The 18897-nt window shown below is 36.0% G+C and overlaps 1 protein-coding gene across 2 annotated transcripts in view; it reads left to right on the top strand.

Moving 5' to 3' along the window:
* The first annotated feature begins 2321 nt into the window (after positions 1-2321).
* The window catches only part of LOC143017765 (cytosolic carboxypeptidase 3-like), a 59979-nt gene continuing 43403 nt past the window's right edge, over positions 2322-18897 (top strand). For both annotated transcript variants that reach the window (XM_076172633.1, XM_076172634.1), the window contains exons 1-2: positions 2322-2460; positions 17085-17174. In XM_076172633.1, coding sequence (XP_076028748.1) covers positions 2430-2460; positions 17085-17174 — 121 coding nt within the window. In that variant the 5' untranslated portion in view covers positions 2322-2429. The remainder of the gene's footprint in view (positions 2461-17084; positions 17175-18897) is intronic.

The following is an 18897-nucleotide window of genomic DNA, read 5'->3' as shown; positions in this document are numbered from 1 at the left end:
GCAGAGGCAGTGCAATGTAGTTCAGTTCGAAGCTTTAAAAATCATTTAGATAAACACCTAAGCAAGATGCTGTAATGATTATTATTTATTTTATACTATTTGCTTTTGTTTTGTTATCATTTGTCTGTTTGACTCATTTATTATTAGTTATATGTCAATTTATTATTATTTACTATTTACCTGTTTGTTTATTATTTAACTATACCTATGCATTTATTTATGTATTTTATTTGATATTTACATTATTATAGTTTTTATTTATTTATTTATTATTATTATTATTATTATTATTATTATTATTATTATTATTATTATTATTATTATTATTATTATTATTATTATGATTTTTTTTTCGCATCCGACCTAGATATGGACCATGAGGTCTCCTGTCGGCATGTGTGTGTGTGTGTGTGTGTATAAACATATTCATACCTATGCATACATATGTATATACATATATATGTACTGTATATGCACGTATATACATATATATATATATATATATATATATATATATATATATATATATATATATATATATATATATATATATATATATATATATACATTTTGGTTGAAGAAATGTAAGCAGGTAGTAAAGGTCATCCTGAACCCGATGCAGCATCGACGAGCCGAATAATCCCAGACGTCCAAGTTCTCTCAGAGATCGGGAGATCTCCGTCCCGCGGGCCTCCGCGTCGTTGGAAGCAGTTTTTCCTCAATGACGCCGCAATGAACACCAAGGAGCCAAACATCAAGAAGAGGAGACATTCAGAAGACCAGGAGGGGCACAGGAAGAGGAGCCGGGTCGACATCAGCTTCAAAAGCAAGGACACTTACCTCGTCGAGTTCAGCAAAGTCAAGGCCAAGTTCGAGAAGAACATCGACAAGGCCGACCAGAGGAAGGATTTGCGATTCTACGTTCTGCACAAAGTGATGCGTAAAAGATTCAGAGAGCATATCAAGGACCTTCGGCAAAACTGATGTTAAAGGAGTAACAAAAGGCTACTTGAGAGTACGCCTTCTTATAATTAAATCGATTTTGACAAGTCCCCGGCTCCCTCCTGATGCTCGAATCAACATCGGCGCGTGTGCTGCGTTTCTTTTAAACGATGAATAATTTCGTCTCAATGATCATTATCAACGATTATCAAATTTCTCGTTTTGATTTAGCAGTATTTAAAAATCATTAAGCATATGTTTTAACATTAATAACTAATTTCGTCTCGGGAATAAAAGCTCTCGTTTTGATTTAATAATAATTCAAAAATCATACTTGGTTATGTTTCAGTGTTAATCACTAATTTCGTCTCAGTATTCATTATGAAATAAAAACTCTCGTTTTGATTTAAAAATAATTCTAAAATCATTAATCATACTTGATTATGTTTGAGTGTTTACTCGGACTCTTCAACAGAAGTTTATAAATCCTTTCAGACCTGTACACATGTTCTTCTGGATAAAAGATTCGGCAACAGCCCTCTGTGTCGCAATGAACTTGTGCATTTAATAAATTATCTATACTTTAATTAGTCATGGTGCATGTATGTTGCATTACATTAATTTCACTCTCTCAAATAATGTATACAATAAAGTCATTTGTCGCACATGAACTATGGTGAATTTACCTGTGATGAATAAATCATGAGGGACCAGTCAAAATGACACCTGACGTAGGAACCAACTTCATGTGAGACGGAAGTCTGTATTCTTGGTACATGATGTTTCGTTTGTCAGAGCGTGTGCGAGGATTAAAAGCTTTTTTCTCATGTGCAGGTGGTTCCTCTAATATCTTTGTCGGAATTGGTCATTTCCACGCAAAATGACTTATATTCATCATTGGATCAAATAGGAGCCAAAATAGTAGAAAATGAATAGTTATTCCTTACTATTTAGGTTTTCTGCTATATTATTTATCCGTTTTCTTTGTCATTCATGACCCAGATGTATTATATTACATATTGATTGTTCTACTTGACTGAATGGAAGTGCACGTACATATATTCTAAAGTTTCTATAAAATATATTAAAATATACATAAAGGCATATATATCGTTTATGAAAGAATAATTTTATATAATGTGAAATGTAACACATTGTACAAAAATCTTACGATTCATACATCATAGTTCTCCAAGTTCATTCAGTTTAACTGAACATAATGATAATAATAATGATAATAAAAAATTGGTGATAGAACATTTTTTAGGAGTAATCAAGATAAAATAGAATTCAAAAGACCAAGGTTCGGACACAGCCTTGTTCGAACTTATGAGTTCGACTACATCGAATTTAGTATCTAAACAGAAGGTGCAGTAAAAGGAGGTGCAACGTAGTGTCACGGATTGACATGTACCCTTCCTTAGCAGATTAACAGTAGTGGTGCTGCCATACAACGTGTATGTGTGCGTGTGTATGCTTGCGTTTTTATGCAATTTCATTCAATTTATACCGGCTTTGGTAAGTTTATGTTTATAGTAGATTAACGTTCTTCTGGGTTGAATTTTATCTGAGATAATAGACTATTTCATAACTGAAATAGTAAGTGAAAAGTGTATGTTTTGCCCTGCGGTAAAGCACCCCTACATATATTGACAAAGAAAAAATAGTGGAAACAGTAGTTGCATTAAGAAATGTTATTATTGCATCTTAGTGAAGACTTCTTACATGCCCTCCACCACACCTTTAAAGGACTTTTTGTTTTGTCATTTTTTTTTGTCACATTTTGTCTGTTACAGCGATAAAACAAAAACATATACTTCTTTTGAAATAACAGAATGAAGGCACCAGTATCAGTTACGTTGGGAATTATTACATTTTCTTTACGTTACCATTGGTGTATTCGACTCGTATGCTTATTCTGGCGATTGTCAAGCGGTTCTATTCAGCTGAACTGGTCGGTAAAGGACATGACCTTGTTCTTGTCGTCATTGCACTTGTTCCCTTATCGTTGTTGTTGTTGTTATTACTAATAATATTATTATCATCCTTATTGTTGTGATTGTTGTTGTTGTTGTTATTATTATTATTATTGTTATTGTTGTTATTGTTGTTGTTAGTTATTATTATTATTATTATTATTATTATTGTTATTATTATTACCATTTTTATTATTACTATTATTATTATCGTCATCATTATTTTTGTTATTTTCATCATTATTATTATCGTAATTATTATCATTATCACCATCATTGTTAGTATTACCATTATTATTGTTGTTATTATCATTATCATTGTTATTATTATCATTATTATTATCGTTATTATTATCATTATCACCATCATTATTATTGTTAATATTATTACTATATTATTATCATCGCTGTTGTTGTTGTTGATTTTGTTGTTCTTGTTCTTACTGCAGTCTTCTTACATAACTTGGGATCTGAGCAGTGGGCGGGGTTAGAGACGGGTGTGGGATGAAGGGCGGGTGTGTGTGTGTGTCTTGACTCGACCACGCCTCTTATAAGAGAAAGGGGCCTTTCGGTACATTATGTATGTACGCGTGTGTGTATGTATGTATGTATGTATGTGTGTATGTATGTATGTGTGTATGCATATATGTATGTGTGTATGCATATATGTATGTGTGTATGCATATATGTATGTGTGTATTTACGTATGTATGTATATATGTATGTATATATGTATGTATATATGTATGTATGTATGTGTGTATGTATGTGTGTATGTATGTATTTACGTGTGTATGTATGTATTTACGTATGTATGTATATATGTATGTATATATGTATGTATGTATATATGTGTGTATATATGTGTGCATATATGTATGTATGTATGTGTATATGTGTGTATGTATGTATGTATTTACGTATGTATATATGTATGTATGAGTATTTTGCATGTGTCTATATGTATGAATATTATGTATGTATGTATGACTATTTTGTATGTATGTATATGTATGTACGAGTATGTGTATATATGCATGTATGTACGAGTATGTATGTATGGGTGTATGTATATGTATGAATGTATGTGTGTACATTATGTACATTTGTATGTATACGCATAAGTACAAATGTATGTATTATTGTTATCATCAGTCATTACTACCACTACTACTACTACTACTACTACTATTATTTTTTTATTGTTATTGTTCTTATTGTTATTATTATTATTATTATTAGTGTTTATTATTATTATCATTATTATTGTTTTTATTATCATTAAGTTATTATTATTATTAGTTATTGTTATTATTATTATTATTATTATTATCATAATTGTTATTACTATTCTTTATTATTATATTATCATTACTGTTATAATTATTATTATTATTATTATTATTATTATTATTATTATTATTATTATTATTATTATCATTATTATAATTATTGTTATTATTATTATCATCATCATCATCGTTATTATCATAATAATCATCATCATCATCATCATCATCTATGTTTTCTCCCGGAATGCTGGGTCATCTTGGGGGGAGGGGGGTTAGGATTGTGGGTGCCGGGGGTGAGTGAAGGGAGGGAATGGGAAATTGTATGGGAGGTTTTTGTAATTCAAGTAGGGAAACGATGGGGGATTATGTTGAGGCTTATTGTAGCGTTGTAGCACAAGTGATCTGGGTGTAGGGGCTTGTGTAGGGAGGTTATTATTATGCGGGTGGTTTCTCTTAGCGTGGTTGTTCGAGTGGACCTGATGGGGGGAAAGGGTTTCGTTTGATGGATTGTGGTGCTTCCGCGTATGTGGCTCCAAGTGTTATCGTTCTGGATCGTATTCGTCTTCGGGCTTCTCTGAAACTGTGTTCCAAATCTGGGACAGAAGACACTTTTATTTATTTATATATTTATTATTATTATTATTATCATTATTATTATCATTATTATTATTATTATTATCATTATTATTATTATTATCATTATTATTATCATTATTATTATCATCATTATTATTATCATTATTATTATTATTATTATTATTATTATTATTATTATTATTAATACCTTGCTAGAGGCGGCTCCTCAGTTGGACTGGAACAAGGTAGCCAAGTTTGAGGTGCCTTTTCTAGACACTTCCTCATGTGGGGTTGACAGGGTGAATCCTAAAAAGGGCTGCTCAGTCACACAAAGTGATGCTGACCTGTAGTGCCCGTTATCCCACTACAGAGCGACCACTGGTTCTGCAATATCACCTTGAGTGGGTTTTCACTGAGGGCTTTCGGGGCCACTGCGTCACAATGGTGAATCATGAATGCCGACAGTAGGCTTTTGGGTACAGGGCAAAACAGGATACTAGGGTGTATCCTAACAAGGGCTGCTCACTCACTACAGAGCGACTGTTGGGCTTGTAATATCACCTGTGTTGGTTTTCCTTGGGAGTGTCCAGAGGCAGTGTCACAGTGGCAAATCGTGAATGCCGACAGGAGACTTTAAGGTACAGAACAAGACCGGATGTTGAAGAAAAGGCAAACATAACAAGCAAATGAAATAACTAACTGAGAGACATTACATAAACTTGTTTAAGTATTTATCCCAATGGATATTAAAACTTTGAACTTTGCTAAATGTACATATGAAAGCTGCAAAAGGAGAAAAAGAAAGACTATCTCGATTAAGAAATATGAACCAAATAATCGAATTTTTGTTTTAATCCTTCGGAGCCCAGAGGCTTCTGGAAAAAAACGAATAAAATGGTCAGGCGCCAGCCAATACAATTTTATTTGAACGACGAGGCTGGAAAGCGGGAAGGAATGTGATATGCTGGAGGAAAATAGATTCACTCCAGCATATCGAATGGCATTCTGTGTATTTTTGTTGAGAAAAATAGTTTGTCTTAGTTTGCGGCGGGGAAAGTTTTGGTTGGAGGAAAAATAGCTCAGTGTGATAACCCCTTAAGGCTGGTCATATGGTTAGATGAGGTGAAAAAAATGGTACTTGGTCAGGCATAATTTTTTTTTTTTTTTTTTTTTTTTTTTTTTGTAACCCTTGGAAGTCGAGGCGAATTTCTAAAGGTGGATAATACAATCTTCTGGCATTAGTCGGAAGAAGATCACTGTAGTTGTAACTACGTGGGTAGACCAGGTTGCCAACTAACGAGTTTATCTTTGCCAAACCCAGAAGCCTCTCAGAAACGAATAAATTTGACTAACGTAAGTCAGGAGAAAAATCACAAGACAAACCGCAAGGCTGGAAATGGCTAATCATGTTGACTGACGAAACACCTCTTATCCTTTCCCTACTTTTGACGATTTGTGCCTTTCCAAGCGAACGTACCCAGCTGTGGGAAACCCGCTTCCCTCCACAACAAAAGAATAAGTGGATAAAACCATCTGGTCTTAACCAGAACAGAATCATTAAAGTAACAACGTGGTAGGAGAGGTTAACGTTGATAAACACGTTTTTGGTCTTTTTCAGGCGAAGTGCTTCTCTAAATCTGAGTAAAAGAGTCTGACGGCTATTCAGAGGAATGATACCGTGGAACATGTCTGTAACTGATTTGATAAGATTACGAAACAGCAAAGAAGGGAGGAAAGAGAAGGTGTGGATAGATAGATAGAGGTTAGGATAGATAAGATGGGGGAGAGGGGAGGGAGGGATTTGGGGGTTTAGTGTAAGGAAAGAATGAAATGGAAGGAAGTTAGAGATATGATAGATGTGGGGCAGACCCACTTGCCCGGTTAATTTTATAGTCTTTTGGACTTTTTGTCTTGGGCGTGGATTAGAAAGTGATGAATGTACTGAAGAGTAGAGAAACGTTGATAAGAGAGATAACAGATAAAAATTAGCTAATGTTATAGAATGAAAAGAGGAAAAGTAAGAAGAGGAAAAGAAAGGAAAACCAGAAGGCCAAGGAAATTATGCAAGTAATTATGGACAATGAGGAAGGCATACAAGAAGAAATATAATTATATAGTTCAGATAAATATGCACAAGAGGGGGCACGGGAATAAAAATAGATCCTAAATTGCAAAACGTCGTGAATGAGTTAATAAGATATAAAAGCTGGCAGGCAAAAGCAAATTCATGAATGTTTAGGTAAGGAAGTATGGAGCAAAGGAAGGACGACAGAAAAGAAAACAGGCAGAAGAAGAAAAAGATAAGAGAGAGAAAGAGCGAAACGAACTTAAAGGAGTTTTACTGGAGAGTGATAGATTAGTGGATAAGATCGTATCAACAAAAAAATCCAGAAAAGGAAGGGGAAGTAACAAATGAAAAAAAATGAAATAAAATAAAATAAGATAAAATGAAATAAAAATGAATAAAACATAAGCAAAAACATATATATTACACTAATATAGATAAATTGACTTTAGCAAAAATTGAGGTAAATGTCTTAAAAACACTAATAATGTGTTTTGTCGAGACCACATTCAATAAAATTATATTCAGATGGGAGAGTAAAGCATAAGATATGGGAGTAGGGTAGAAGGGGAAAGACGTGAGGTATGATGATAGCAGTGGAAAAGTGTAAAGGTGGAATAGGAGAAAGAATGTCCACGATGGTTAGTTTGAGAATTATAACGGGGGGTGGTGGTAAAAGAGACTTCTCAGTCGTACATGTTCCACCAAAGACAAGAGCCTAGAATGACGCAGAGCACAAAGAGTTACTGGTAAATACAGTTGAACACCATAAAAAAGTAAAAGGGCGAAAATATGAATAGTAGGAGACTTTAATTGTGAAAATATAAAATGGAGGTGACAGGTTACCAGAAATGAGGAATCTTGGTGCAATTCACTCACGAATATAACAATGAACAAAATAAGGATCCAATGGGGGAAAGGACCAGCAAGATATAGAGGTGATGACACACCAGCAAGATTGGGCTTTATCATAACAGAAGAAGCTAAGGTGAATGAAACATTGAAGTACCAGTGTCTCGTAGTAATCATGTAGTCTTTTGAATTTATTTTGGAAGAAGAAAAAACAGAAAGAAGAATCATACAGACAATGAAGATTTAATTTTTTTGAAGTTGAAATATATAAAAAAATAACTATTTCGAAGAAGCGTATTGGGTGAGGTCAGTGAAATAAAAAACAAAGAGGAAATGGAAAATGTTCCTGAAAATTGATAACACACTGGTGGAACGTGCTCAGGATGATTGGGAAAGAATAGAAAAAGAAAATGGTTTAACAAAAAGATGCGCAGAAGAAAAACAACATGAAGAGAAGGCATAGGGGAGATAGCAAAAGAGAAGAACAAAGAAAATAAAAGAACCAGAAACAAATACATTAGAATTAAAAGAGAAGAAAAAAAAGTATGTGCAGTTGATAAATCTAAAGATGAACCTAAATTGTTCTCCAAATTTGTAAAAGGCAGGGTGAAAGAGAAAAGAAATACCCAGTTTGAAGGGATGATATATGAAGAAAAAGAAATTAATAATATTTTTCAATCGGCACTTACCAAGGAATAGGACTGAGGGAGAAAATGGTTAAGTTAAAGAAGATGTTTTAAACAATGCAAAGATGAAGTGAAGTGAATAGATTTCTCAATAACTTGCAAATTGAGAAAGGCTTTGGGTCCAGATGAGACTTCGTATCGGATACTGGAAGGGTGTAGAGAATAATTGATGGAAAAAATGCATCAACTGATCATAAGTTCACTGGAAGAAGGTAAAGTACCACTGGTCTGGAAATCAGCCAGTGTGTCAGGAATGTACATATATCTAAACCTGGAAAAAGTTTTTTTTTTCAACAAAATGCCGAACAAGAGGTTGTTATGGAAGTTGGAAAGCAATGGAGGCTTTAATCCCCCATCACACATTCAAGACTCACGTTAAATGTTGTGAATTTGATAAGCTAGAAGACAACTTCGCTTACAATATTCTAGACTTCGCCAAGGACAGTTCAACAAGGTGTCTAATGTTAGTATTAGTTTAACTTCTCCTAGTTCGTCATTCAGCCTCTCAATATATGACGCAAAGGTTATTTGACATTTGAAGATTCGAAAAATAAAAGATTGTAACCTAAAGGCCTAGTCACACCAAGGTTACGACCTGTTTCCGACCACCGGTGGCGACCAGGCTGATTTGTGCTGTTCCTCTTTTTATTAAAAAGAATTCAAGACAATAATGCAATTGGAATGAATCTCCCCCCACCTCCTCCCCGTCATGAAGATGAATATGGAAATAGCCAGCTGGCGCTAACCTCAATGAGAGAAACAAAAGTGCCACCGTCGAAGGTGGTGGTCGGAAACAGGTCGTAAGCTTGGTGTGACTGGAGCTTAAGTTGTTTCTTCTCAAACGAACTCAACTGAGACGCGTATGTGTGGAAAGAGGTTTAGAGGGAGCACATTGGAATGATGTATACAAACAGTAACGAAGGATGAAATATCAGGTTGAAGAGAGAAAAGTGAATAGAGTACCGCAGTAATCGATACTAGCACCAGTTAGCTCCTGTTGTGTATCAATGGCATGGTGAATGGAATATGCAGTTACGCAACCTTATCTGATAACGATGCCAAAATCACGAATAAAGCGAAGTGTGAAGTGGATTGAGAATTACTACGAGAAGACTTGAAGAAAATTTATAGATGGGGACAGGAGTGGGAGATAAAATTCATTGTCAAGAAATTAAAATTGTTGGGTCAAAGCAGAAGGAAACCGTCTGGATGTTATGAAATGGGGGGTGAGAATAATCATTAAATCAAAAGAAGAAAACAATTCATGAGTTTTAATCACGGATGATCTGTCACCGAAATGTCATATAAACAATGAAGGGAGGGACATATTAAACATTAATATGAAACTAAGAGTGACATATATTTATAAGAATGAGGATATGGTGAAAAAATATTTGAAAACCTAACCTGTGCATGACTGGAATATATAGCAGGGGTGTGGTGATTACATAAAAAGGATATAAGAAAAATAGAATACAAAAGATGGTGACTAGAAAGATCCCAAACATGGCCGATAAGACATACGAAGAGTGATGAAAAACTTAAGATTCCCCACACAGGAGGAGTGAAAAGAAAGAGGTGATATAATAGTTATCTTTAAAACGGAGGAAGGATTAAAAAATAAAATAAAATAAAAACAGAAGGAAAAAAGAAAGGACAGAGAGAATCTGTTTGTATATGATGAAAGAATAAGTCAAAGAAAAATCTAAATAAAACGATTATTTATAAGATGTTAGGAAGTATAGATTTCCGCATAGATGTGTTAATTTGTGGAGCAAATTAGGAAAAATAATCCAGGCCAACAAGTCGCAATTTATTCTCAATTCACTAAGGAGGAAATACGGAGAAACCTTTAAGATGTAGATCAGCCTTCTTGACCAGCTTGTTTGGCAAGTTGTGCATGAGAATTGTGAAAGACAGACGGAGAAATAACAGAGTTGATTAGGATCTTGGTAGATAACAAATTCAGTGTTAAGAAAAGAAGTTCAAAATGATCAAATCTGTCTTTATTTATTTATTTTTTTCGACAGCGGTTGATATGTTGCAAGAGAGATGGGTAAAATGGATTTGGAGAACATTTACAATAAGGTACCTCACAGAAGATTAATGTAGAAGTTGGAATATGTAGGAGGATACAAAAGGAGCCTCCTAGAAAGTATATAAGTAACTCCCTGGAAAGATCATAAGGGTAGTTGTGGAGGATGAAATTCCAAATTAGAGGGAAGTGACACAATGGGGGGGACCAAATACTGTGGTTACATCAATCTATTTACAGACGACGCCAAGATCATTAGAAATGAAAAAGAAGGATGCAAATTGCTACAGGAAGATCTAGACGATATATATGATTGGAACTAGGAGTGAAAAATGAAATTCATCTAAAAAACTGTATAATTTTGGTAATGGGTGAAAATAAAAAGAGAAAAGAGATCTAAGAGTCCTAGTTATGGATAATTAATTTGTCACCCGACTTAAAACATTTACAAGATCACAGGAGACGCATACGTTGTTAATGAGCATAACAGGGCATTTCACCAAAAGGACAAGGAGATAATAATGATAATGATGATAATGAATAATAATAATAATGATGTTGATAATAGATAAAAAAAAATAATGATAATAATAATAATGATAATAATAATAATAATAATAATGGTAATATGAATAATGATAATGATAATAATAATAATAATAATAATAATAATAACAACAATAGTAATAATAATGAATAATAATAATAATAATAATAATAATAATAATAATGAAAATGATAATAATAATAATAATAATAATAATGATGATGAATAATGAATAATAATAATAATAATAATAATAACAAAAATGATAATAATAATAATAATAATAATAATAATGATGAATAATGAATAATAATAATAATAATAATGATGACTAATGAATAATAATAATAATAATAATAATAATAATAATAATAATAATAATAATAATAATAATAATAATAATAATGATAAATAATGAATAATGATAATAATAATAACAATAATGATAATAATAATAATAATAATAATAATAATGATAATGATGAATAATGAATAATAATAATAACAATAACAATAATAATAATAAAATTCATAACCCCCAGATCAGAATACACAGCAGTGGCATAGTCCACACACAAAGGAAATAGCAAAATAGAAAATGCAAATGGCATCAACTAAAATGGTCCACAGCCTAATTGACAGATCGTATGAAAGAAAGACAAGATAAGTTGGGAATGTCCATACTGGGAAGAGAGAGAGAGAGAGAGAGAGAGAGAGAGAGAGAGAGAGAGAGAGAGAGAGAGAGAGAGAGAGAGAGAGAGAGAGAGAGAGAGAGAGATATGGAGAGAGGACATTGATTATTCATAACTACAAAAGGCGTGGGCCAGATTAATAAAGAGGATTTATTAGTATGGACCTAAAGAACATCAAGAGGACATGACAAGAAACTCAATAAGAAAAGTTTGAAGACCTTAGAGAAAGAGTTTTCGGAACAAATTTGTGGAGTTAATCAAACCAAGAATAGGCTGAAGCGGACAACAGAAATGAGTTTAAAGCAAAGTTTGATAATTGGAGACAGAAACTGTGCCTCGCAAACGTAGCTCCTATTTGTAATTACAGTTTGGTTAAATACGATTATATAAACACACAACGCATGCACATGCACATACACTCACACACACGCACACACACACTGAGTAAGGTCACAGCATTACCTATAGATCAAGGCATATTTAAACTCTGAGCTCTCATTCGGGTGGGTGATAGCTGTCGATCACAACTCCGGTATGTTATCCATGACCGTGCTGAATCTCTCTCTCTCTCTCTCTCTCTCTCTCTCTCTCTCTCTCTCTCTCTCTCACACACACACACACACACACACACACACCATCTACAGAATCATGAAAGGCACAGAGATACTAAACTGGGACAAGAGAAACACAAGAGGACATGGGAAAAAAAACATAGCTACAGAAGAGAAATGAAGAAAAACAGTTTTCCACATAGAGTAGTGGACACTTGGAACAAACTGGACAATGAAATAGTATGCGCAAAAACCATTCATGAGTTTAAAAGCAAACTAGACACTGCGAGATACAAAGGCGGGACACCACGAGCATAGCTCCCCTTCCCGCAAAATACAACTAGGTAAATACATGGACGGACACACACACACACACACACACACACACACACACACACACACACACACACACACACACACACACACACACACACACACACACACACACACACACACACACACACACACACACCTCTATTTTTGGTATCAAGGGAGGAATAACCTCTTAGGTCCGGCAGCAGCAGCAGCAGCAGCAGCACACCACGGGGGGGAAGGGGGGAACGGGGGAGGGCCATTACTCAGTGGTCGATAACGGAAAGAACTTAACTGTAACGCGACGGCAAAACTCCTCACGGCAGAAACTGGCCGAGGTTGCAGTAGGCTCTGGGGGATAGCACGAGTGACTGTAAGTTGAGTTTCGAAGGTTTAGTTGAGAAAGTGACAGTTATTCGTACCTTTACTGGCGTCGTTTGTTTTTTTAAACGGTTTGAATCCACTCGTAAGTGAAAGAAAGTAGACTAGACCACACATGATGGGTCAAATAAAGTAACAAAAGAAAATCGATTTTTTTTGTTTTTGCTAATTTTTGTGGTAGTTTTCTTCGTCATTGTATCAGATATCATGACAGCATTCCAGAAAATGTCAGGGAATTTGTTCTTTTAGCTGCATTTACTTTTGATACATCTATTTTTATTTACTACATATATTATTGTCTCTGCGTAGGAGAGGCTGCATCTGGTCTGAACCCAGTTCTCTTGGTGTTTGTTTAACTCCCAAGACCTCTCCCAGTTTTCCACTGTATTCATACATAAGAGGTTATCACACTGGGCTTCCACTGACTCCACCACCGCCAACAGTTGAGAGTTCGTTTGAGTAAAAACGACTTCGGTTACAATTTATTTCTCAAATCTCCAAATAAAGTACCATTCCGTCATATATAGCAAAGCTAAATGATCAACAAAGAGATTGTAAACCTATACTAATGATAAACATACTGTTGAAATGTTCTTAGAAAAGATTAGATTTCTGTAAACGAAGTCATATTCTAGTTATTCCAATGGAGGTTGGAAAAACGAACCCGGCATGGCGGAGTCACGTGAGAAGAGGGGAAAGCTCAGGCGGAGTGGTCTTGTGCTGTTGGTCGTCAACCTTGTGCTCTCCGCCGCAGCACGAGCTCCTCTACCACTGGCTTAATCTTTTCGTGCGACAGGAGTGAAATTAATACGAGGGAGAGCCTCCGTGTACAGTACTGAGCACCCAAGCCTGACTGTTCGTGTAGAAGAACAATGGAGGTATATCATCAATCCTTCCTGTGTTCATGCAGTCTTGTATGCAATAATCTCTTCAATTGTGAGGTAGATACTGTGCGTGTAGGTAGAATATTCGTATAGTATACACCCAGAGACAAAGAATTATGTTTGCATAGCTCCAATGTCCACAGCCTCCTAATATTAAACAAACATATGTGCTCGAATGTCCAGTGTAGGACAGCTTTCCTATATTAAACAAACATATAATGTAAACCCAGATGAATAAAAATCAACCTCCAACATCACCATCATATATATATATATATATATATATATATATATATATATATGTATATATATATATATATATATATATATATATATATGAATATATATATATATATATGCTTCCAGCGACACCTTAATGATTTTGTAAACTTTCTTGGAACCTACTAACACGCATACATACACACACACACACACACACACACACACACACACACACACACACACACACACACACATATATATACATATATATATATATATATATATATATATATATATATATCCATTTATGGAGCTTGGAGATTGAGGACAATGTCTTGGCTTCAGCCGTCTGGCTGGACGTAAAACGCCATCCATCTAGCTTATATGACGCTGGCGCTTGAGTCGGCTCGACCACCACACATTTCAGGGATATATTTTTATAATTTCATACTAAAGAACACGTCAAATCTCATACTTGTTAGAAAAATGAGGGCACATCCGATATAGCCGTAGGCCAGAGAAGAAATAGAACCATTGACCTGACCAATACATGCTTTAACTATACTAAATTTTCACACAAGACAACTTCATCACAACCTGAATTCCGGGACGACGTTTTACTTACTATCAGTCTATTAGGCATATCATAAGGAAAACCTAACGGTCTTCCATCAAATCACGACCCAATATCAATGATCATAAAACTAGCTCATCAAATCTGGCATAAACGTGAACTACGGCAGTACAACAAATCAAACTGACCAGGGTACACTGAATAGATCGATGATGATCCTTGGAACTCTGAATGATTAGCTCTTATCCATTGGTGCAACTGCAAAACACTTTACAAACACCATAAAAAACACACATTCCTAGGGGATTAGGAAGAAAGTTTGGTTCTAACCATACACCTCAAATTGCGATTAAAAAGACTACAGAAGTAGAACTATAGACAACTATCAGAAAAATGACAAAACGTGATCATCGGACACCAAAATTAAATCCTAGGAAAAATGTACAGAAACCATGAATGGTAGAACACTTAAACAAATCTGGCTTACAAATAAGAAAATCGGAAATTAAACAAATGAACCTTCCTCCACTCACGAAATTATAAAGATACCTAGAATGAAATGCTAAAATCCCAGCACATAGTATATCTAGTAATTCTTCCAAAATATGTTACTTAATCTGGCTCTGCTCTCTCGTGCAGAACCTGCGGTCTCAGAGTGTGTAGAAACATCACCCTGATTAGGCCTTAAGTTACTGCTAGGAATTGTTTATTTATTTATTTATTTATTTATTTATTTATCATTATTGTATCTTTTTCGCATCCAACCTAGTTATGGACCAAAAGGTCTCCTGTCAGCATGCTCCTCCTTTGTAATCCTTTGAATTTTGTACTCGTGTCTTCACTGTGTTGGTGGTCAGTGTGTTGTGGTTCTCTTAGCAAACAAATCCAGGTCATGAGGCTTAGCGCCGTGGAACGCATAATTGGCATTCTGCTTAAGCTAGACTGCTAGAGGAAGCCTCTAACAAGCTGTAGATCGCTTAATTGGCTACAGTTAGTGCTTGGGGAATCACAACAAAGACGAAGACAGTGAACCACTGCAGTATGAGTCCTTGAGTAGCCTTGGCGTGCCGTGTGGGAACCTGATCGGAGATAGTTAATGTGGCTCTTATGTCTGGGGAGTGATTTTTCCCCCTCTTAGGCTTGTGTCTGGCGGTTTCGTCCTAGGATGGAAATCTTTTATCTGTTTCGTAATGCTTACTTTATACATACATACATATACCAAAGGCTTTTTCCCCCCACACGGGGGGGGGTAGCCAAAAAGAAAAAGGCATAAAAACCACTCCCACCCATTCCATTTTCTATACATTCCACTCCCCTCCACCCTCCTCCCTCTCTCTTATCTTGGCACCTCCTGGATGACGGGTCATCCCTGCATCCTGTCCACTGCCCTGGGTCAGAAGTAGTGTCGCAAGACACAGCACATCCACAGGAAGGCGTCTTACTTTATAATCGGCGTCAAATCTTTATATGAGTGTTTTACTAGGTACGGGGTGGGGGAGGTTCTAATGTATTTGCGATTTGATTTAACGTCACAAACTCCCCCCCCCCATCAAGAAGCTAGGACGGTGCCTTTTACAGACGTGTTTATAGCGTGGAATTTAATTAATCATGTCCTTGGTCCAACTCACTGGTGCCAAGATTCGAGCCGCCGTCACCTCGACATCCGCCGCAAATAGCGACGCTGTAGGCCGTTCTGCCATCGGGTCTTGATCGTGGGGAACTAGTTTCTTAATCCATGATTTAGTGTAGTTCGTATGAAGTGCTACACAGTGTGGTGAACTTATTTTCCTGATGTTCGAATCCTGTGCTTGCAACCGCTATGGGAATATTCATCTTCTTGTTTGGTTTCTTTGTGATGGTTTTTGTGTGGTATTTAGGGAAGGGAGGTCGGAGGTAAGCACTGTCCAATAAGAGACACGGCTGGAGGTTTCGTGGGCTCGTAGTTCGTTGTGGTGAGTAATGCAACTGAATTTTTGCAAGGATTCTGACATCTTGTTTAGCTCAAGTCATTTTTCCAGTTCTTCGATGTGTGTTTGTGTGTTAGTGGCATCGGCCTTTTAGTTGTTGTGATGAACTATTATTTTTTTACCGGGAAAGTCACACGGTTGAACAACAATAGAAATGTATTGTTGTTTAGGGTAATGGCATATATCTCTCTCTTTCTTCCTCTCTCTCTCTCTCTCTCTCTCATGATTGAGTGATACGTTCACATGTCTACAAATATATATGACATAACAGTTGTGAGTAATGGAAAATTATTAACCCTGGCCACTATCATCCTATCATCTATGACTCTATGTAAACACTCAGAAGGATAGAGTGAAATGTGTGTTCTATGTTACTTTGTGTATTTTCACACCTAACTTGACGAAGACAATCAAAAGCACCCCTTTCTACCCTTCCTGTTGATCTTCCTATACAATAAGAATACGTGTAACATTCAACAATATACGATAATCTTTTGGTTTTTATCAAGGACCCTTCTCGTTTGTTGCAGGATGTAGTGCAAGTGGAATGGCATCTAGTGACGTAGAAGGTGCTGCTTCTCGGGTGCAGCGTCTGCAACATGCCTTCTTCCCCAGTCGAGGTAGGTCTAACCCCTAAAGCCTCAATATCATCTCAATTCTTGTGGTTTTTCTCAAGAAACGTATGCTTTTGAACCCTCGAAAGCTCCATGTGTCGTATTAATTCATCAATGGCATCTGTAGTGGAAAGCGAGGGTATTAGTAAGATATGAACACAAGATTTCCACGTCTAGGCTTCCATGACTGGTCCGTATGAAACTGAATCGTTTATTAGATATAATTTAGTTCCTTTCTGAATAGATTATTCACCTTTGCATGCTTAGCCTCACAGATGTTTATCCTTCTGTATTTTTAATGACATTGGTCTTTACTCTTTTCCTTTTAGAAAACGGTGCTATGTTAGTCAGTTTCTGTAGTCGAGAGAAAGTAGCTTAGCTCAGAAAAATAGTTTCTACGGGACTTCTGAAGCCACTAACGAACAAATTAATGGGGTAAGAGGAAGGTGGAAGAATAAGACACGGATCTAGGTCTGAGTTTATTCCTGCCTTCCTCAAACCTGTCACAATGTCTAAATTAATGGGGGTAAATAACACTAAAGTAATACGGTCATACTGAATAAGAAACCATTTAAAGCAGTTAGGAGGGATTTTTAGGACTTTGCCTCCAGTTGGGAAAATGTCATTGATTTTTAAATTTGAATTACGAATAACCGTTCGTTTTCACACGACGGGGTTGTTAAGATTAAAATGCGTGAAATGTATCACTACAGTTGATGAGAAGTAATCACATAATCATATGATTTATAAATCGACTGGGGACGCTATTGACCACATTTCTTGGTCTTGCATGGCAATAATGGTTGCCAATTAGTCGCTGAGGGCCAGGATAGTCGTGGAAAAGGTAATTTAGAGTCTGATATTGGGTCTCGGGGTTTATTTCTTTCTAACTCTGCATGATTTTGCCGTTTCTTTTCGAGAACAGCTGTAGTGCCACAGGGTCATTAGAGGGTTTGCGTGGCTGCCACAGTGGGGTATGTGGTTACAAAAGTGGATTTCCTGATTGAGGTGGAGTTGTGTGGTTGCACGCGAAGACAGCCTTCATGTGACGAATGCTAAGGGACTATATATACACTAAACAGCACCATTGCCTTTTAATTCATTAACGATGATGATATGGTTTAACGTCACAAACCCCTCCCTATCGGAAGGCTAGGACGGTGCCCCTCACAGAGGACTTTGTAGTGTGGAATTTAATGAACCATGCCCTTGGTTCAACTTCGCCAGTGGCAGGGTTCGAACCGCCATCCCCTCGACCTTCGCCGCAAGTAACGACGCCCCAACCCGCTCAGCCTGCGAGCTCCCAAATAATTAACAAATTAATAAATTAATTGATTGATTCAGTCATCCAATTTATTGTCTAATTTCAAATGTTGGAATCTAGATATCTGATGCTGAATGGAACTAGATGGATGTTAGCAGAGGCGGGCAAGATTCGAAAAAATTGAAGTCTAATTAGGGATTACCGAAAAAATACAAAGACGACGTCGACCTGGATTAATCGCAAATCGCTTTAAATTTTTGGCAGTCCAATTATCCAATTCGTTTGGTGGGGGTTAGTTCGATTCGATTATCCGATTCCAAAATGCGGACCCGATTAATCAGATAATCGGATAATCGGACTTCTTAATCGGACCGCCCACCATTGGGTGTTAGTTGTAGTAAGTCGGCCTCCAGAGTCACGGACGCCTTGTTTAGCACTGTTGTTGTTGTTGTTGTTGTTGTTGTT

The sequence above is a fragment of the Oratosquilla oratoria genome, chromosome 33, assembly GCF_046742065.1.
Source record: "Oratosquilla oratoria isolate Oo_2021 chromosome 33, ASM4674206v1, whole genome shotgun sequence".
NCBI lineage: Eukaryota > Metazoa > Arthropoda > Malacostraca > Stomatopoda > Squillidae > Oratosquilla > Oratosquilla oratoria.
This window is presented reverse-complemented; position numbering and strand designations above follow the sequence as displayed.